This window comes from Diprion similis, chromosome 10 (genome assembly GCF_021155765.1).
Source record: "Diprion similis isolate iyDipSimi1 chromosome 10, iyDipSimi1.1, whole genome shotgun sequence".
Lineage (NCBI taxonomy): Eukaryota > Metazoa > Arthropoda > Insecta > Hymenoptera > Diprionidae > Diprion > Diprion similis.
Genome location: NC_060114.1, coordinates 18,465,441 through 18,488,140, shown reverse-complemented (window position 1 = coordinate 18,488,140; position 22,700 = coordinate 18,465,441). Strand labels below are relative to the sequence as shown.

The 22,700-nt window shown below is 37.6% G+C and overlaps 1 protein-coding gene across 17 annotated transcripts in view; it reads right to left on the bottom strand.

Annotated features, from left to right (window-relative positions):
- Positions 1 to 22,700, bottom strand: part of LOC124410900 (ELAV-like protein 2) — a 33,762-nt gene that overhangs the window by 3,733 nt on the left and 7,329 nt on the right. For 2 of the 17 annotated variants that reach the window (XM_046889601.1, XM_046889604.1), the window contains exons 1-7: positions 20,561 to 21,285; positions 10,737 to 11,050; positions 7,027 to 7,148; positions 6,452 to 6,605; positions 3,804 to 3,842; positions 2,004 to 2,262; positions 48 to 89 (exon numbers count right to left, since the gene is read on the bottom strand). In XM_046889601.1, coding sequence (XP_046745557.1) covers positions 48 to 89; positions 2,004 to 2,262; positions 3,804 to 3,842; positions 6,452 to 6,605; positions 7,027 to 7,148; positions 10,737 to 10,932 — 812 coding nt within the window. In that variant the 5' untranslated portion in view covers positions 10,933 to 11,050; positions 20,561 to 21,285. Of the gene's footprint in view, positions 1 to 47; positions 90 to 2,003; positions 2,263 to 3,803; positions 3,843 to 6,451; positions 6,606 to 7,026; positions 7,149 to 10,736; positions 11,051 to 15,713; positions 15,880 to 20,560; positions 21,287 to 22,700 lie in introns of those variants that run through there. The other 15 variants (XM_046889606.1, XM_046889608.1, XM_046889610.1 and 12 more) reach the window with 12 other exon arrangements.

The window sequence follows — 22,700 nt, the reverse complement described above, 5'->3', positions numbered from 1 at the left end:
CACACAAAACGTAACTAAAAAACAGATAAATATAAAATAATACTGACCTCTGTAAGCCTTTGTTAATGGCAAGCATGGTCTTGCCAGTGCTAAAACAAAACACAAAACAACAACATAAGAGATCCGAATTATCGTATAGGCAACGGACGAAGTTTTAGGCAACAAAAATTTAACAAAATAATAAACCAAACAATAGTGGATAATACAAAAAAATCATTTGTATGTACATGTACGCAATAATTACCAACGGTAAATATCATACGAAAGGAAAAGTTAGGTTAGAAATTAACAAACAATCTAATTTCTCTCAATATAGTCAAGAACTTCGACAGACCAGCGATAAATTTATTTATGTTATTTGACAATTTTTTAATAAAATGTCAAAAAAAAAAAAAAAAAAAAAAGTAAAAATTGTCGACTTTTCATTTTTATGTGTTTTTTCTCCCTCTCTCTTCTATGTGACTCGACATTTTTTTTTTTCGACTCGAACGTAAGAAACTTTTTCATACATTATTTACCATCAAATTCATATTGTAAAAACTGCTGGTATTTTTATGCAAACTGCACCGATCGCATTTAAGTTGATTTTATCGATACGGTACGTAGAAGACAGTAAAAAAAATTCAAAAATAAAAAAAAAAAAAAAAAAAACGAAAGGGGGAAAAAAAACTCAATGGACAGAAACTATACAATACAATATATGACGTATGAAGAATTGAAAAGATGAATTTCAAATGATGCGAGAAGAAAATAATAAAGGTAAAGAAAAAGAAGAAGGAAAAAAAAAAAAAAACGAACAACAAAAAGAAATAAACGAAGTGAAAAATGAAAATAAAAAATTAAACACGTACATATAATAATAATAATAATCTTTGTGTGCCTTGCTCCTCCGTGTTTAAATAAAAACGTGACAGAAAGTCTGTTTCATGAAATATTAATAACAGTTATGCATACGAATTTATTATAGAGAATGTTTATCGAGTAGCGAGAGAAAAAAATTATATATTACTATATAAAAAGAATTCAGACTTTCTTCCACGTTATGAGAATTAGTTATAACGAACCAGGTCAGTAAATAGATAAAGGAGTACCAGAGGAAGGGGGAGAGGGGGAGACAATATTTTTCTCATCCCTACCGCATAGAATTAAGGAGTATACAGAAAGCGTGGTGAAACAATGGAAAGGATGCGTTAAGGATTAATCGAATTTAAATTTCAACCGAAAATTTATTCGACAGATACCCCATTTTATCACCAAAATAATCGAAACGAATTTCGTCATTTAATTACTCCGAATCGCGGCGAAGACCGAATGAAAATCATGGACGTTGAGGTTATGTTGGAAAAAAACAAAAAAAAACAAAAGAAAAGCGCATGAATTTAGATTTAAAAATAAACAGAATCCCGTTTACTTATTAGTCGAGAGAAACAGCTCGGACAAACAGATTCCTCGTAAAAACTGGCAGAAAAAACGTCTAGGAAACAATGTTATCCGTTTTCTCGTTCTCGATTGAATCGCAATTGAAAATTCAGGCAGTTAGACCAATCGGAGCGCGATGGGCGGAGCCTGAGGGTTCAAGTTACGTCCGCAACGAACAGCGCCAAACTCGAATCGCGTCAATAACTCAGAAACGCGAAGTCGTAGAAGATTTTTTCTTTCTACGATACAGGCGTGTTTTTACTCCACTTTCAAAAATCCGAACGATAGATGTCGGGACACGGACATGAGGTTTGAGTGACGTGAGAAAAAAAAAAAAAGAAAAAAAAAACGTAACAACAGCAATAAAGACCAAAAAAAAGAAACAAACTCACAAAAAAAGATCGAACTAAAAAAGGGAGCCCTTGTTGTCAAGGGAACAATGAAAAAACGAACGAGATAACAACGAACGATCAGCGGCGTATCGAGTGATTATTCATGGTGGTGTTTTTTTTGTTTTTTTTATCTTTTATCTTTTGTTTCAACTTTCTTTTTCTTGGGTAGAGCGAGTAGAGGCGAGTAGGTACCTGGATAGTGGCGACAGTGGAATGTACCTGAAGCGGCCAGTTGGATGGTGAATCGGGCCACCAAAACGACGGGTTGCCTGGGGTGTCAAATAGGCGGCTAGCGGCGGTATTGCCTTGTTGTTGTTGCTCGGGTTGTTCGCAAACTTCACGGTGATAGGTTCGGTCGAGCCTTTCGGAATAGTTCCATTTAATTCTTGGATCGCCCGCTCTGCCTCAACCCGTTGATCGAAACGGATGAACCCGACACCTTTTGACAGGCCTGTCCATGTCACAGACAGAGGCAACAGCGTAAGCGAAGGGTTTATTGTTAGTGCGTCAAACACTACGAAAGACTCAACAATTAGGTGTATTATGAGAGAAACACAAAATATTGTTATACACGCCAGATATCGTAATTTTCTTTTCTTTTCTTTTTTTTAACTTTTTTTTTTTTAATTTATTATACATCTATTCTTTATCAACCCCCTACTATAGTTTATGGTTATTATAATTGCGATTGTTAAGACAGACCAGACCAGCAGAAAGAAGTTAGGAAAACACAACAAACACTGTACTAATTATGCTGTGCTTGAAGAATCGATAATTTACGTAGAAAGTAATTGAATGTTATTTACTGAATATAAATTAATCAAACGATCGTTGTTTTTTTTTTTTTTTTTTTTTTTTTTTCTCTCCTTAAATTTTTCACTTCCGTAATTTTTCATCCCCAAAACAGACTTGATACAGCGACAATGGCAATGAATGTGAAGAAAAAATTGTCACAAGTCGATAAATCGATTGAACGAGAATGGGGAAAAAGAAACAAAAAAAAAAATCCTTAAATAATTAATCAGCACACATTAAAGAAAAGACAAAATCAATACATACGTGTAATATAATAATATGCAAGCGAGTTAATTTGAAACACACAGAGGGAAGTTAGAAATACCTATATAACATTTACTTGTATATATATATATAGATAGGAAATAATTGTAAAAGAAGCTATTTCGAAAAAAAAAAAAGAAAAGAAACATTTTTTTCGCAATAAGCAGAATAAAATGAAATTGAGAAACGAAAAGAGAAACACACAAAAAAAAAAAAAAAAAAACATTAAAAACAAATAATAATAATAATAACCGTCGTCGAGACTAAAACTTTTTCGTATAATTTTAGTTAGTTTTCTCTCTACTGTATTTAATGCTTTATGAAAATATCCTCGTGTATGAAATAATTCTAGTTTAAGAATGTATAATGTATAATTTATCACGTAATTATACAGTGAGTGGCTCGGTGCGCGCATAAGTATAATGTATAAATACAGAATTCATATTACCTGATTCGTTTTTGAGAAAAAAAAAAAAAAAACTTATTAAACAAATAAACAAATTTAATAAAAAAGAAAAAAGAAAAAAAAAAGGTATTTCAGTAAAGCGATCATTTTTATCATCGAAATTTCTCATTACCTGCAGAGACCTCGATTTATGTATATGATTAATAAATATCTATAAAATTGTGTATCGAGTAATTGAATATATTTAAATATACTATACTATAGATTAAAGAAAAGTAGATAAGCATCATCACGCGCATCTCGCTCGCTCAATTAACAGACAACGTTAAAAATGAAGAAAAGAAGAAAAAAGAAAAGAAGAACAAAAAAAAAAAAAAAAAAAAGAGAGAAATAAACAAACGAAATCAATCGATTACTGGATAGAGGATTGCTTGTTTCTTGTTTCTTTTTCTTTTTCTTTTTTTCTTTTAAATATGTTTTTGTTGTTCTTGTTTGATTAAAAATGAAAAATTATATGATTTACGTACCGGGCAAATTGTCTCCGCCGCCAGTCACAAACTGTCGTACTAAACAGAAACGGAAAATCATATCTCGTTATTTTTACAAAAATATACCATCCCTTATTTTTTTAGCTCGCTCCTAGCTAAATAAGTTTTTCAAAAATAAGCAAAAAATAATTTAAAAAAAAAAAAAAAAAAAAAACCAACAATAATACAAACCCGTCTTCGTGAATACCATAAAACAAAAAAAATTACAACAACAATAATAATAATAATAATAATAATATTAATAATAATAAGTGAACTTTCCATCGGTACAGCAAATTTAAATTGAATACTTTGACGAAAAATAGAAATAGCTACGACCGTTAAAGCAAAAAATAAAATTGAAATTATCAAATATCATGATTCGATACTAATGGGATAAAAAAAAAAAAAAAAAAGTTTTTCACAAATAATTCAATTGAATTGATATGCACGCGAGCTTTCAATCAGATAGATTCATTCAGTCAGATTCTATTTAAAATTGATGATAAAAAAAATGAAAGAAACAAAAAAAGAAAAAAAAAAAAAAAATTTACGTTCCCTTTAAATTTCTCAAAATTATATTCCAACGTGTGTAAAAAAAAAAAATTTGTCAGATAGAAACGGAAATATTTTTCCTCACGCGTACGTATAAGATTTTCGATGTACGATTAGATTATTTTCAATATTTATATATGTATTGTTCATGTATATATATATATATATATATATAATTTGAATTTGTATACTGCATTATACGCTATTCGTATATTGCATTAAACATGTTAATTAGAAGCGAGCTAATTTGAATAAATAATTTGTCGTGTTTCTTTTTTTTTTTTTCTTTCATGGTCTTTGTTTTTTGTGCGCTAAGGTGTATTATCATTAGGTGACGAAGTGGTATGTGAAGTTTCATAAGTCTTATCGTTATCATATAATAAGTATAATGTATAAGTTAGTAATAGTCATGGTAGTCATGGTTTGTTTTTCCTTTTCTCTCTCTCGTTTTTCTTTTCATCGTTTATATTTTTTAATTGTATTTTTGCAAATAGATTATAACAGGAAGAAAAAATAAAAATCATAATCGTGACAAGTATGCAAGAATAACGTGAAGCAAATATGAAAGAATATTAAATTTTAAATTCGTCATTAATGCGGAATTGGACTGTAAAGAAAGAAAGAAAGAAAGAGAAAACGAGAAATTAAATAACGGAAAAACAAGCAGACTTGTGCCTCTCTAAGCTCTGTTGAAACTTACGAAACGAGGCAGCTGAGAACTAAAAAGAATAGAAAAAAAAAAACCAAAGAAAACCATAAAAATAACGCACAATATAAATAATCAACATCAAAGTGCAGCGGCTTAAACTTAAATTAAAACAACGGTATAAACGACGAAGGCCATGAGGCTGGATTTTAGCTAAAGGATTTAAACGTACGTAGGTATATATACGATACAAGAAATAACCGAAGTACATACATGTAATAATAACAATAACAATAATAATAGCGAAAGCAACGTGATACGTCGAAATGAAAATTCGAAGGACGATGTGTTGTAGAATTTTTAAAGGATTTCTCAATCGGCAGGAATATTTTGATAAAACAGACGTTGAAGTGAAATTTTCTTCTTTTTTTTTTTTCTCTCTCTCTTTTTTCACGTATTTCATTACCACTATTTTCATGTATATAATTAATGTATGTTTGTATATATATATATATATATATATATATATATATACATATAAAGTAAATCAATTATTTCGTGTATTATTTATCAACAGCAAAGGAGCGGGAATAACAATAAAGTATACTGGAAACAACAGCTGTGATGAAGTTGGAAAGAAATGAGAAACAAAAAAAAAAAAAAAAAAAAAAAAAAAGGGAAGAAAATATACTTTTGAAACAGCTTCAAAGAAACGGGTTCTTTCTTCTTTTTTTTCTTACATTCTTTCGATTTCATTCAAACATATTTTATGGTCAAGGGTAGAATCGGAAAGGCGCACCGACCCCCCCCCCCCCCCCCCCCCCCCCCAACCCCAAAGAAAACAAAACCCCATGGCCTACACGCCTATCCTTATTTTACTCTAAATTATGTATAAACAATTGATCAACTATATGTTTTCAAATATTTTTTGTATTACTGTAATTTTATTATTTTCTTTCACTGATATTCAAGTTAGATAAAATGATAAAATTTACTCGGCAAAAAAACAAACAAAAAAAAAAAAAAAACACACACAATTGTGAAAAGAAGAAGAGATTTTTTTAAAAAATGTAGAGAGAGAGAGAGAGAGAGAGAGGAGATTTCCGGTATTCGCAACTCTCAAGTAATAAATCGGACTAGTTTTTTTTTTTTTTCACGTTTTTTAGGGTGAAAAAGAAAAGCGTAAAGTAAATTTTTAATTTTTAGTGGAAGAGAAAAAGAAAAAAAAAAAAATAAACACTCCATTGATATTGATTAAAAAGCAAGACGAAAGAAAACGTGTCCCAACAACGTAAAGGAAAGAAAAAAAGAAACAAAAAAAAAAAAAAAAGAACATGAAAGTAAACAATGAAATAACATGATTAATACATGTAAAAATAAAAAGGCAAATTAATATCTATATAGTTTAAATTTATTCAATTTATTTTTCTATATAGTTTTTCCTTACCGCTCATGTTGTCGCACAGTATACGCGAGGTTATGATCCGACCGTAAGGACTGAAGAGATTCTCAAGATCCTGCTGAGCCATATTTTTTGGCAATCCGCTTACGTACAGATTCGCACCTTTGATCGCCTCGCTACTCGGCCGCGCATACGAAACCTGACGTTGCAAAAAGAATAAATAAATAAATAAATGAATAAATAAATAAATAAATGAATAAACGACGAAGGGTTAAAAAATCAATCAATCAGTTGATTAAATTAATCAAATTAATGTAATAATTTTACACTGTACAACTTTTTGTACGATGAAATAAAGCAAGGTTAGATTGAAGAAGAAGAAGAAGAAGAAGTAGAAGAAGAAGAAGAAAAGCTAAACAATCACAAAAACTTTGAAAATAGACGTAATTTCGTATCTAGATTATTTAAAGACGTTTTGATAGATTCTTCTCTTCTTTTTCGCTGTTGACTCTTCTTTTGTTTAAATTTAAACTGACTTTCTGTTATATTTTTAACGTTATTTTCTATTTCGACACTTTGTTTTAAAGTCAATATTGAAACAAATTTTTCTTGTAACGGACCTTGATAGTTTTGTTCTGCAAACGGAGGCCGTTGAGGGTGTTGATGGCTTTCTCTGCATCCTCGGGCCGATGATAGTTTACAAAGCCATAGCCCAAACTCTGGCCTGCAACCATACAAACATCTGATACGATATATAGAAGTATGAGTTGATTTCGGCATAAAGGTATACAAATCGTTTTAAGAATATAACATGCATGCATACATTTCAATTTATTTATTTATATATAGCATTGTGGGACATGTGAATGTCTCCATGTATTACGAAAACGTCAATTTATACAACTTAAGGTGCTTATAAAGACGCGTTGTACACCTCGAAAACGCGGGGATGCAAAACTCCTATACCGCTCAAGCGATCAGAGTGAAACTTGGGCAATTAATGCCTTATTTTGGCAAAAAGTGGAGCGTCTTTTGACTTTTTCAAAATTTTGAAAAATAATTTACAGATTGGTTACCACCCACAGAAATTGGCCGAATTTTCACAGTTGCGCTGAATGGATCGACCTATCCGGTATGATGCCACTCGGCGGTGATGAAACAAACATTTTGAGCCCAGTCCCATGAGATTTGATGGTGAAATGACGAAATGGCAGCTGATCTGGTTTTCGATTACGAAGAACACCGAAATCTCATTTGTTACCGACATTACACGGATGTCGGTAATGCATGCGTGCAATGTCGGTAAAAAAGTACCGACATGCGCATAGGGTCAGTAAAACATGTCGCCAGATCAGCTGCCATTTCGTAATTTTACCATCAGATCTTATGGGACTGGGCTCAAAGTGTGTGTTTCATCAGCGCCGAATGGCATCATACCGGATAGTTCGATCCTTTTGGTGCAACTGTGAAAATTTTCCCCAATTTTGGTGAGTGATAACCGATCTGTAAAATTTTTTTCAAAATTTTCAAAAGGTAAAACGTCGCTCCACTTTTTGCCAGACTAAGGCATCAATTGCCCAAATTTCATCCTGATCGCTTGAGCGGTATAGAAGTTTTGTCTCACCGCGTTTTCGAGGTGTACAACGCGACTCTATAAGCACCTTAATTAATGATACAACAAGTTGAGGATACAAAGGGACGGAGGCAACTAGTGAGAAATGAATCTGTTACCAACAGAGTAAATTCTCGACAAATTTCATATGTATTTAGTAGAAACAATTTCAAACTGAAAAGACGGATTTTGTTCTTTTGCTGTTTTATACAAAAAAGAAGAACCTAGCGTACAACAAACAAAACAAGACGACTGTTCGTGATAAGTGACGAGATTCATCGCATAGTAAAAAGTCCGACGAGAGGAGGCGAGAAAATACAATGGTAAAAAGCAAAAAACTAAATAATAGTAATAATAGGAAAACAAAAATTTGACACACGGAGGAAATAACGTCGCCGGAGTAGATTTGGTGCGAAGTGACGGGGGTATGTTGTTATTCGGCGTTGACAACGTCAGTCAGCGGATCAACACGGTTGCCAGAACAGAAGAGAGACCCCGTGTACTTACTTGACTCGAAAATATTTCACCCTTTCGTATTATACATTCTTCGAATATTTTATGCGAAATTTTCTTTTCGCGAAAGATACTCAAAGTAAGTTTGTGACAAATTTCGCATTGTTTCAATACAATATGAATAATATATATTATACATACATAAAATGGACAAAAATAAAAATTAAAAGTATTTCATTTGATTCACATCTGTGTGAATTAGATTTATTTTCTCGTTTTTTCATCTAACCACCATTGCAGCAGGTGGTATAATAGTTTATCATTAGAATTTGGCAAATTATCAAAAAATTACGGTACAGCTGTGAGTTTTCCATCTTTTATTTCATTTTTTTCTTTTCTTCAACTCCGTCAATATTTTTTCTCATACTCTTTAATCCCCGAATGTTAAGATTACAAATATTTTTATGAACGTTCTAGTTTTCATACCTACAAGCCAAAAGTTCTCGACATATTGTTAAATAAAAATAATCAAATAACCCGTGAAATATTTGCAAATAAAAAACAATAATCTAATTTCAATAAATTGAAAAATTCTGAGATAAACCGATAATTACATAGATCGCAAACTTTTATACCGACTGAGATCGCTGTAACGACGGAATTATATCACATCGCAAGAGATAATGATAATATATAACGTGTGATTAAAAATTGTACCCTGACCTAAGGTACCTTGAATATATGCTATTGTAGTCAGAAATAAAATGAAAGAAATATTATAATTTTTTTTTTTTTTCTAAATATAAACAGACAGTCGTCTACTAGTCTAAATTAATATTAAGAGATATAAGAGCCACACGAATATTCAAAAGTGTTGAATAATTAGACAAAGAAGAATGTTTACCGTATAGATCAGAATCTCTTTCTTACTAACCAGGCGGCGACTAGGTATGTTATATGAATTCTACCGTTGAGACGCTGCACGCGTTGTTTCCTTTAAAAAATTTCTTTTCCCGTGTATTTCTCAAAGCAGTTTTTTCACGGTAAGATAAAAATCTAAAATCTCACTCAGGCGTCAGTTGTATAATACAGTCACGTACCTACATAATACATACACACCACAGTATCCCACGTAAATAACGTAATATAAAATTATCGGAGTTTTCCGCCTGACACACAGCTTCAATCCTAAACTATACGAACGCCCCCGCATATTCTTAGTTCTCGAAATAGCGTCGCGCGTTTTAACAAACACAGCACAAGCAGCAGCGGCAAAGAAGACTAAGACGCTCGTCGTCTCCGAGTACAAGATCGCGTCGCGAGATTGGACATAATAAATATTGTGCTGCAGGTCGAAGAACGACTCGGTATATAACATATTAAAAATCTTCTGTTACAAAATCTGGAAGAAATTTCAGGGGGATGAGATAAAGGACAAAATCAAACCGTGAGAGGAAAGAATTTTTCAGTAAGAAGAAAAAAAAAAAAAAAAAAAAAAAAAAACACGACGAAACGTGTCGAGGATGTGGTTCCTCGAGTGAAAATAGAGAGAGTGAAACAAAAAAGACGAGGAAAAAAAAAAACACAACCTCTCGATTCCCATCCTCGAGCAGGCGGCGAGAAGTGGCCCATAATAATTATTCAGGAAAGATCGCGTTACACGGGCTCATTGTTCCTTCCCTTTATTCATTCTGTTTCTTTCTATATGCGAGAGGCACACTGCACCCGCAAACGTCCGGTTCGAATCTAATTCCACCCTCCCGCCGCCACACGGCGTTTTTCTTTCTTTTCGTTTATCTTTTGTTTTCGTTTTTTTTTTTTTCCATCCGTCCACCTCGCGATTTTAAAGCATTCTTGCCACTCAGCTGCGGCTCCTGGTAAAAAAAAACTTCTTTCTACAGATTCTACGGTGATGGCACGGCAAAAATATACCAACATTGTCGGTATTTAACAGAGTAAGAGTAGCCGTAAATTAAGAATGAAATATATTTCCGTCATGCCAACTCCCGGGCTACACACAGCTATCTCTGCATCGGCAATCGGTCGATAACTCGCGGTTTGCGTAGTTATTATTAGCAGATGACAGGTGGAGGTCAGGGGGCATGAGAACTGGAAGGAAGGATTACTGTGTTCGATTGTGGTCGATAAATTGACATTTTCCGCTATCCACACTACTTGGTTATTACGCTATTCAATTTTTCTTCTACTGTTCACTTTGAAACTTTGGAACTTAAAATAAAATTGTCAATCGACGTAAATACTTACCGGTAAGTTTATCTCTGATGAGCTTGCAGCTCTCGACTTCACCGATGCTAGAGAACAAGGAGCGAATTTCCTCCTGCGTCATCGTCTGTGGCAGGTAATTGACGATCAAATTCGTCTTCGATTCCTCCTGCGACGTCTGACCCAGCGCCGAATTGCCATTCTGTTGCACGACTGTATCCATTCCGTTCGCCATCATTGCAATCTGTTGCCCTTTTGTTTTCAGCTTTTACTTCTTCGTTCTTTTTTTTCTTTTTTTTTTTTCTTTTGTTTTCAAAGTTTGCTTGAGCTGCTTTTGCTATCTAGCTAGCGCAAATCTGCAACAAAAATCAACGAAACCTATTTTTTAACATCAGGTATAAAAGTACATGGTAAGAATGATAAGAATTACTTAACCAGAAAAAATCATTTAGAACCCGATGTAGTATATTTTTTTTTTTTTTAAGTAAAAAAAAGTTGCACTGAAACAATGACGAGTATTTGAAGCACACATCTCGGGCTTTCGAGTAACGACTTGTTAGACAGACGGAAGAGACATTTTTCTTGCAGAAGAAATTTTCACGAACAACAGACTAAAGAACTATGCAAATTTCTCAATTTTTGTTTGACATTACTCAACGAGACGATTACATAAAGTCTTCAGCCTCGTGTGTCTTATATCTATAGATATAATATTACGACTGTAATATAAGAGATTATATGCCAAAGCACACACACAACACGTACTTCGAGTGAGTTATAACTTACTCTTAAGGTTCGGCTTTAACGAGGTTTTAAGCGAACATAAATATGTCCAACAATAATATATATATATATTGTACACTTGTACAGAAATCTTACATTCAACGTCTTGTAGCCAGTCCCGTCCATGCACAGGGTGAAAAAGAGAAACTGCCCGAAACGAATCAAGTATTCCTACAATATTACAACTTCTTCGTTCTCGACGTTGCTAAGTAAACAAATATACGGACCTACCTACCAACCTAACCTAACTATACTCAAGCTAGTCTATAACATGTATAATGTATATACACACACAAATTATCGATCGTCACATTTGTTATATTATTATATCTATATATCGACTAAATTATTCAAATAGGTATGTTATAAGCCGCACGAATTTGCATTTAACTATACATAATGTACAGTAATGTTCATTAATGCCTTGGGCTTCCGGCTAACTTGTTTGCGGTCCGAAACAAAATGCGAGTCTCTATTCTATACGAATTTCGTGACAGTGACTGTCGAGGTAGTCTAAAGTGAAAAATTAGTAGGTATTGTCACATAATTCGTATAGAATCGAATTCGCATTTTGTTTCGGACCGCAAACAAGTTAGCCGGAAACCCAAGGTATGAATGTAAAATTACCCAACATTACGTTATACGAATCGGTCGTTTTTGACGCATTTTTTTATCTTCTTCTCATCTCTACATAAATATAATAATAACTCCGAAAAACCATCCTGCCGCACGTCTATGCGTGCCGCATGCATACTCATTTTCGTGTCTCGAAAAAAACGATCCGGGCCAATTTAAAAATTGGGGGGAGAAGAAGAGGGTCGCCGAACGTCGACCCCTGCCAGCCGGCCTTTAAAGGGCTCCCCAGGCACTCGGAGCCCCCCTAGGCTTGGCTAACTCGTCGACGAAGCCCGTAGGGGTCAGCGCCCCTCCGCCCCCCTCTTTTATCCATCTGCCATCGCAGACTTTGATATATACATCAGCTGCACACACGGAGTAATCATTTTCATTCCATGATACATGCACACACACACACACACACACACACACACAGATATACATTCAAGGCATGTGTGTGATATGTATATACGATGTGGAGATAGATTCAACTGCGGGGATGATTAGAAATACGTGGATCAAAAAAATTTCGAAAATTATTTTCACACATTCTTTGTATTCTCATTGCCAGTGGTGATGAAAATTACAATTTCTCCACTTTTTTTCTCCATCTTTGATGATGCAGCGCACACTGATCACGACGCATCGCTGGCGTTTATATATATAAGTATGTGTGTGTGTGTATGTGTATATAGGCATGACTGTACGTCACTTCTTTTCTTTTCACCCTCCCGCCACGCACAGTGTTGACTGTGCGGGGCACGCGTCATTCTTTGCAGCACGTATGCACATATGTATATATATATATATATATATGTACATCACACGTCATTCCCGTGTCCAATTTTTTTCCGTTAACCCCGTCGCCAAGCTCATTCCCCCTGGTCACCCCTCGATATCTGCATGATATTATTTTCCCGTTTTCCATCTTTGTGTTATATAGACGTGTATGCATGTGTTCTCTTTGTTTCATAGTAGTTTCTGTTTTCTTTTACTCTTTTTTTCTTCTTGTTTCGTTTCGCCAAGTCTACCCCCTCCTCCCCCCCCTCTTCCTTAACGCGTCACAAGTTTTCAGGCATCAGCTGCTCGTGTTCTGTGTGCATATGTGTATAACGCGTGTGTACTATGCATATGCAGCGAAAAAGGGGAAGGGACAGGGAAAGGAACGAGAGGAGGGCGATCCGACTTCCCCGGTGAAACCGCCCTCGTGGAATTTTTAATCGAGCCGATTACTTGCTGCCCTCGTGTTTCGCCGTTGTCTGCACGACTATAGTCCTATATATAGGTATTATTAAAACACGTGCGTATTAATCGTATGTTGCACATATATATATATATATATGTACCTACATACGCATGCGTAGAATTACATAAGCATTATATAATTTAAAGTTATTATAAATTTTTCAACGGATATTTTCCGAAAATATCTCTCATGTTCACTTGTTTTTACTTTTTTCTTTTCTTTACTTCTCCGCTCAAATTCAAAGTCGTTTGAAATTCACAGATTTTTCAAAAGATGTAAAGAAGCTCTTATTCGATGTCATGTAGCGTCAATTTTCCTTTTCTTACTTCTTCTTCTTGATTCTTGCATTCGGTATAATTGTTCAATACTTCGTTCTCGTTATCCAACAAAGTACAACTAGCCTTATTGCCGGTTAAGTATTGGTACAAGTGCGCAAAGTATAATACAAATATATATATAATTTCTTGTCAAATAATTATTATTTGAAATTCGTTCGGATTGAAATACCAGAAGTACGGGTGGCATGGATTGGACGTCGGTTGCGGCGAGTGCGTCAGTGTGTAACGTACATGCCGATGTGTACCCAAGAGTAAGAAGCACGCAATATCTATTTTGCGCATTTTCCAGGAAACGGACCCGACGCCACTAACGTATGATCTACCTTATATACGTATATGCACGCACAGCCCCTAGGTTATACACCACACGCGTAATCCAAATATAAGTGTTACCCGTCAAGAGTTGCGTCTATTGTACGTATCAACGTATTACAGGTATTATTCTACACCGTTGGAGCAGTAAGTTACTCGTGTACAGTAAATGCGTGAGTGTAACGTAGGACAAAAACACCGGCTACCAGCCTTCGAAGAAGAGACACAACTACAGTTATGTATACTCGTACACCTACTCTCTCATTGTTAGAATTTAGGGTATATGTTCATCGATCTTCTACCCCGAGACTAAGAACAAGACTAGAATAAGTTACACGTAGTTTCTGTCTTTCTCTTTAACGCGGTGCGACGAACGACCATCGACGACCTTCGACGATAAACAGCAACACAACGGTCTTATTACAACTGACACACATATAAGTTCGGGTGTAACGACGGATAAGGGTCCAACCAAGGTGTATACGAGCTGTTTCTTTTCTTTTTTTTTCTTTTCTTTTTTTTGTTTTTCTTCAAGCATGAAAAAAAGAAAGTAAAGGAAGAGAAGAAACTCGACTGAGCGGGGAGTATAAACAGTAATAATATGATAAAGGTACAGTTCGTGTATTCGGTTTAGTCGCCACCTACGTTAACATACATCAAAAATAACCTCGCATCGGTAAGAAAAAAGAAAATTCGAATTTGTACAAACGAAATGAATCGCATGTATATGACGAACAAGAGTAAAGCCGAATGATATCGGATATCATCGATATTAAAAATTTTAGAAAACCCAACAACCCTTGTAAAGTGTGTGACTATACCGGAAACTGGACAAAATGTCGTCCACGAAGGGTAATAACGAAAGAGGTAAAAACATCTAAAAAAAAAAAAGAAAAAAAGAAAAGCAAAGAAAAAGAGAAACAAAAGACTGATTCCGACGTGTAATTAGGGTGTGCGGAGTGAAGAAAGAAGGAAAAAGTGCAGAGTGCAGTATTTCACGCGCGTTTCCTGTAACGTAGATACGATCTTCCGCTGTGACCAGGTGGCCATGGCGACGGGGATCACGAAAATCGCGTGGCGCCCACCGCCGGATCAATACGGGCCTCACCCGATCCGCCCCTTCCGCCCCTGCTGACGACGACGACGACCACCACGACGACAACGACTACGACGACAACGACAACGACAACGACGAAGTCGCCGATATACGTATATATTCATCAGGCTGCACGTAGATGCGAGCGTAAAACGGGCGGCCTACCCTCTAGGCGCAGGGCGAGAGACGAGGTTCACGGCTAACGCGCCGTTTCGTCGAGGGACATGAACTATGCGCGATAGTATAGATGAGCGCACGCACGCACACAGGAGAGAGAGAGAGAGAAAGAGAGAGAAAGAGAGAAAGACAGACGGCACACCCCGCGTTTCCCTCACGCAGCGCAGCAACGTGCAGCAAAGCAGCGTCGCGGGGACGTTAGCCCGTGCCTGGGGTGCCGCCGCACGTGCCCGTCTAGTCCCCCCCTCTCGTTCGCTCTCTCTCTCGCTCTCTGGCTCTTTCTCACTCTATTGCATCGCATATGGCATGTAGCGGGGGGATTTCCCCGGACGATTTCGAGCCTTTTTTTTTTTTTTTTTTTTTTTTTTTATCACCGTTTGTTATGTGTACATGGAAGCGTACGCGCGAGCCGGCCTAAGAGACCGGGACGCTGCTGCAACTATCTAGCTTACCTTCTTGACGTTAGTATGTATGTAAGGAACGCACTTGTGTAGCCTCGCCGGTTGATCCTGTCTACTACAGCTTCTCGTACTGCTGCGGCACTTTGCTCTTGATTTCCTCGATTTACAACTCTTTATTATTTTAGTTTATAGTGTACTTGTGGGTTTTTCCTTCTTTTTTTTTTTTTTTTTTTTTTTTAATTCGCTTATATTATTTACAGTTTGCGTGTCTAACGTACACACATATGTATATATATATATATATATATGTATATAGTTGATTTAATTTAATACGCGCGCGGTTTTTTGTTTATTTTTAACTGACTACTATTTTGCAGCGGTAGATAGAGTCGTAATAATAATAATAATAATAATAGTAGAATATTTAAATTGGGGTAGTATAACAACAGTATACTACGTCCTTGCACCACCACCCGAAATAAAATTGAAAATCAATAGTAATGAAAAATAATAATAATAGCAACAACAGCGATTTTCGCCTGTGATCAGCATTTATGATTCAACATCGGCACGTTCGTCAATCACTATGTACTACGTCGGGGTGGTGGTGGATTGCAGGTATCATCCATAGATAACATGGGAATGAAGATAATATCAAATGATATTTTTTTCACAGTTCGTACGATATAGATGTACAAACAATTCAATATATTATTTGTATTTTTATGTGTGTGTGTGTGTGTATATATATGTATATAGTCAGTAAACGATGATCACTACTTTGTTTTTTATGTTACACTATATAAGTGTATAATATATTATACGTATAAATATATGTGTAAATTACAAATGTGTGTATGTACGTATTATTTAATAACCAATTTTTTTTTGCTCTCAAGACTCTCTCAAGACTCTCTCGTGATGAATATTACGTGTATATTATAGTCGTCGAACTGTGTTTACACGTTCCGCGTTAACTGCGTGTATTTATTCTTGTATTAAATATGGTTTAAATATTCTATTTATTATTCACGACTGCAGCCAATACAAAACGATGGTTTTACAATATCAGATCTCTGTCCCAGCCTGAATAATAATATCAACGCCTCGCTCGGCTATCCCGGCGTCAAGAGCGCGCTAAAGAAAAAACCGATATGCAACTATACTAAAGGGAAAGAAATAACCGCGACACGTAACGGGCGGAAGCTGCCTGGATACTAGCTGCCAGCTTCGCTGCTCGCGTCGCCTGTCCCACCTCGCAAAACGCTCGCGAGAACTTCGACACGACTCGGGCATCTCCGGGCCGATTCGCCGGCCGGCAACCACCCCGGCAATCCTCCCCCCCCCCCCCCCCCCCCCGCCGTCGACCCCCGCCGTCAACGCTCACAAGGCGCTGCGACGCAACACGGACTCACGGACACATTCATAGGACGCTGCATTGCCGACGTGATGTGATCTCGACGCCGTAAACGTAAAACTACGACATGATATATCTATTCGATGCCTTTCGCCTAACGAACGTAATTTCGTTGTTAGTCGGTTATGCTTTATTATTAAAGAGTTTTTTGCGCAATTTTGATGCGGGGGAAAAATGGAGCGGTAGCGACGAAAACCGGATTCTCACACGGATTTCAACCCCGTTTAGTTAGCATTCGCCAGTGGACGTACCTAACGTATCACTGGCCAAGCCCTCTCTGCTTGGCTCTTCTGGGTATGCTGAGTGGGCTTGGCTCTTACTTATTCTACCCTCTCTGACAACTTTTAGCCCCCTAGCGATCGAGCCACCCTTCCCGGCTGGGCTGCGGTACCATCTGTACGACTCGGTGCCTTTCAGGCAGTGTAGGTGTGTGCACCGCAGTTTTCATTCCCCACGATATGTTGGATGCTATGACGACTCACTGTCGATTCGGACTGTTTATCATCTTTTTAGATCCGTTTATTTTGAATTTGAAATAGGATCATCTTGTTCCGCGTATTTAAGCGTGGATGGTTTTCGGGCGGCTGTTATCTTGCTATAAAAAGAAGCGAGAAGAGATTGGGTTGAAAAAAATTAGGCACGTTCGCAATGTTGAGTGATTCCATTCTTTCCCCATTCCGACACCTTTATACACACGTCCGAAGTTGAGGATATTACGACTGGCCAAGTTATGCTCACGTGTTACGTTCGCATACCCCGGTATAAACATTGGCTATAAATAAACGGGGGAGTATTTTCTCATACGTTTCTCAACAATTTACTCGTCCGTTGTGTAATTATAGATCGCGACAAAGATCACATATAATCCCTATAACCTTATATACCCGGGAACGTTGGGCGCGGGGTTGGTAACTAACCCAAGTTAGATAAGCATCTCTGCATTAGTGTTCCACGATCGGGGAATATATTTAAAAAAGTGACTAGTGATTTATAACCTGTGACGTGGCCGGGGTGTGGAAGCGGTTTTTTAGCAAGGGGAGCACTCGAGGTTATGGTTTTTACGCTGGAGTTGGGGCTCGCAGTGATCGTAAATTCGATATTTGCACTTCCACTACCTGTATAGTTTTTATTATTCGTGTGCAGACATGAACGCCTATGTATAATGTACGAATTCGAACAACGGCCCGCGAGACCGCTAACTATCTCGACCGAAATTTATAAATACGTCGTCGTATAAATATGCTATAAATATAGATATATATACCGTGCCAAAGCTCATGAAAGTTATAAAACCTGGAGACACCGCATTACCGACAATCTATGCTTAGATTCATATACATATATTGCTTTGAAACACCTCTATATAACATGCTGCATATACAGGTCAAGTCGAACGGGAATCTAGATACTTATCGATTGATTATAGTCACGAGAATTTTCGATGATACCCGATCGTCTTGTGCACTAAGGCACAAGAGAGCATCGCGCCGACGAAAATTATTACCGAATCTCTATTAATAGTTCCTGACTATAGTCACTTTTCCCTCCTGATTCAAAATTTCCGATTCCCACATGAAGTTTAAGTATACGAGCAAAAGCATACTGATGGAACAGATGAACTATACAAGTTATATAGTTGTGTACATCTTTGTTCTATTTGTGTCCTTTTTATGAATGTTTACTGATCCTATTATAACTACAGTTTCTCCGGGTATATATTTAAAAGAATTATAATGAAGAATTCATGGTACTATATACGAAAACTATTTATTCCGTTTTTACCTCCTTTTTTTCAACGGAACAGCAGAGGAATGCGTACACGACTGAGAGGTTATAAGACCACGTGTAAGCCGATTCAGTTTCGACTCACACGAGCTCGGCATTCATTTTTTGACAAGAGTAAACCACAGCCCCGGACTTTCTTGAGTCACAAATCAAGTTGCATTGCCAGGTAGGTCCGACCATTCATTGTAAAATTGTATACACTGCAGCCACCTAAGCCACCTTTCTCCCAACATTCAGGGGTAACCTTTGACTGTATGACTTACTTACAATTAGTCAACGCACGAGTAGAACGATGTCATATAAAACAGTGATTAGGTGAAAAGGACATTCACTGATCTTGAAGAGTATATGGATAACAAATTCGAAACAACCGAAAAAGTAAGAGAATCGAAACAGATCGTGGGTGTTAGTCAATCACCTGAACCCGAAGAACTAAGAAGACATACGGTATTAAGCTCACGACACACTTAAGCAGTGACACAAATAGTAGACAGAACCGATCCGTCGATCTGCACATAAAAGAGTCGTATCTATGCCATACCGATTACACTCCTTGGTTTTACGGTGTGTCTTGTGAAAACAAGCCTCCACAGACCTTACGGTTCATCGACAATGCATTAGCGACCCCCTTACGCAACTTGGTCTAATTTCGACTGGCTTTGCTTCCGTGTTTTCTGATCAGGGGGGAGGTGGAGTAGATAAGGGGGTTAAGTCAAGCAAGGGCAGCGTAACTCGTGAGTGCATGAAGTGAAAAAATATGGCGATCGCCGCGGCGGCGGCGCAGCGCTCGGTTCCCGTTCCCGCCGGGACATTAACCATCGCTGCATATAACCATTGTCTGTGTGCTCGAGGGGTGGTAGGGGGAGAGAGGCGCGAAGGGAGGGGGGGTGGGGTCGCCTCCCCACTGTTACCACGCCACTGACAACATCCCCCGAGTCTCGACCCTATCCTTTTCTCGGGCTGTGCAGTGCCCGCTTCTCTGTCCCTCGGACGAAGGATAGGAGCAGCTCTGGCTGGCCTCTCGGTGTGTGGGGGCAGCGCACGCGCGCCCTTCCTCCCGGTTCACGGATCAATACGAGCCGCCGGCGTTTTCTCTCGTTAGGAACTACTCCCTATTTCTGTCGATATAGTACACTGTGTACCCCCCATTTTCAGAGCGGTAGAGGGGAGAAACGGGGGCTGATTTTTGACGCTTGACAACGCACTGGCGTTAGAAATTTACGTTTGGTAACTATAATAATGCGGTACACCGACTGCGATGACGCTATAGCTTGAATATGTGAACGAATTTTACACGGAATCTTTGATTCGTAGTAAATTTCGTTTCAAACGAACGAACGAACGAGTGATTCCACGTTTTTTTCTATTTTTAAGCAATTTCATTTCATGCCAAGTTGATTAATCGTCATGGAAACCGCGCGAAACGGAACTAAGCTTCGTGTGATTCAAGATGGCCACGTTTGTGTTCAAATCTTGCAGTTTTATTCTGCAGATTTATGAATCTGATAACGTATCAATCTATAAGCGTAGATATTTTGCAGTCATTCAAAAATACGTAATGTATCTATATACGGACATACGCACGTGGTAAACTTTGATATATATCATACATTGAACAAAAACATTCGAACAGCTACATAGTATATGATTAATATCATAGACACAGAACACAAAGTAAAGGAACAAATTAACGTACCAGTAGTTAACGTTGAAAATCAGTGGTTGAAGGATGATGTTTAGCGTAGTAGAACAGAACGTAGGTTTAATTGCTTTTTTTTTTAATAGTTGTAACAGAGCAGGTAGTAAATCGTATTAAAGTGGTTTGTTGCGGCGATAGAATGACCGGTTGTCGTATTAAATTTGATAGTATTAACAAAGAGTTAACAATTCATCCAAATTGGCGCGTAATTTCAATAACGCGAACAAGGTTTGTAAATTGTACAATGTTACCCGCGAATGAAGGTTTAATCAATGAAACAGTTTCGCGACGATTTGCCCGGATCCCCGTTTCGAACAAGGAACAAAGTAACGCACTTTGATTTTTCGAAATATTTCCCGCCGATATTCAAATGCACAGTTATCCAAACTACTCTAATATCAAATAATCGATAGTATCTAAAAGCGAGGATAAAATCTTATTACGGTTGAAAATATTTCTCAATGCGTGCAGCCGGCAATTCACGCGTTAACACGTGCGTGTATTATTACAGACCCGGCACTATCGTGCGTATATTTGCTAAAAGCCCGTTGTATTGTACGCATATATATTGTTTCTTATCTTTAGAAAATGGCAATGAAAGTTTGATGAAATTAATTTCACGCGGAATATGAACGAAGTGAAGAATATCCACGACTCAAATCGTATGGTGTAATTTTTAAAATCTTCGACCAATTGTTCGCGAAAAAAATATTGCAGATTCGAGAAGAAAATCAAGAAAGAGAGAGAAAAAAAAATTTCGAATCGATGTATGTAATGAAAATATGTATATACACAGTAATTATAATAGTAATGATGATATAACTGAATTTGCGACAATTGGAATAAATATTTTACATACAAAATGTATAATTATAAGAACGAATATTTAATGAATTAAGATAAGTAAGATAATAATATTGCGGGTAACTGTGTCTACAACGCAATGCCTTGTGGTGCGGTAACTAAACTGACGAGTTGGCTGGGTTCGAGCTCCCACTCTCTGCGAACTCTCGCTCCAATTGGCCAAGAATCGCCTCAGCCGCGCTCCAAGCGGCGGACGGACGAAGCGAACCTTGCAGTTCCTCGCCAGACCGCCGACGCACGGCCATCGCCTGGAGTCCCCGAGGGAGGAAGTCCGCGAAACGGCAAGGCTCTCGGCGCTCTCGAAGTCCGGACGGCTTGGCGTGGAACAGGGTGGAGGTAGGGGTAGAGCTGCCGACGATGGCTGGAGGGCGTTTTCTACTTCCTGAACTTTCCCGGGATTCTGGAGGAACCGTATGGGCGAGGTGGGCGCGAACGCCCCTCCAGGAAACTAATATTATTCAATTGACGCGGGGATTCCCTGAGCCAAGAAATTCTCCTCAAGGTCGCTTAACCACTTCCAGACAATTGCTTGCCACCCGAATGGACAGAGGTTCAACTGGAAGGCTCAAGGGTCCGAGGAATGATGAAATTTTAATATTTGTATCGACCTGATCACGCGAAAGTTGAAAATAAATTTATATTGACCAGACATTAAAAACGAAGACTTCTTTTTACCCTCCGGTTTAATAAGGTTTTATTATGGTGCTCGTTACGACTTCGTGCCTTGTAATCGCTTCCAATATTGGGATCGAATAGCAGAGGTGGTAGGCGATTGTGGACTCACGCCTCGTCGACGGGTTTTCAAATCGTTGCAGAAAATCGTCTCTGCGCCTGCACTGCAGTAGAGATTGCAAACGGGAGCTGTGGATGGGGCAGAGGCGGAGGCAGAGGCAGCCGTCCATGGGAGACGGCTGGGCACAAGCTCTTGGTAGCGAATATCGATTTCTGGGTTTGGTGCTCTCAGTCATTCATTCTCTCACGGGTTTTGCCCTCTCACTGTACCGCGACGGTGTCGCGTGCGCTTGCGCGTGTGCAGTCCTCGTGATGGAGGGGTAGCCGGCAACCTTAAGGCCATTGTACCATGGAGAAAAGTTGCAACATGTATACAACTTTTCTTGTAAAAACTCCTTTCGATAAAATATGATTGCTAACGAGGCTGAAACTCATTCACGACACACAAGTTTCACCTCCACCTCCTTGGGAATCTGAGCAGAACTCTAAATATCTTCACACAAAATGGCGCCGATCAAACGCTCTTTTAATTGACTTACAT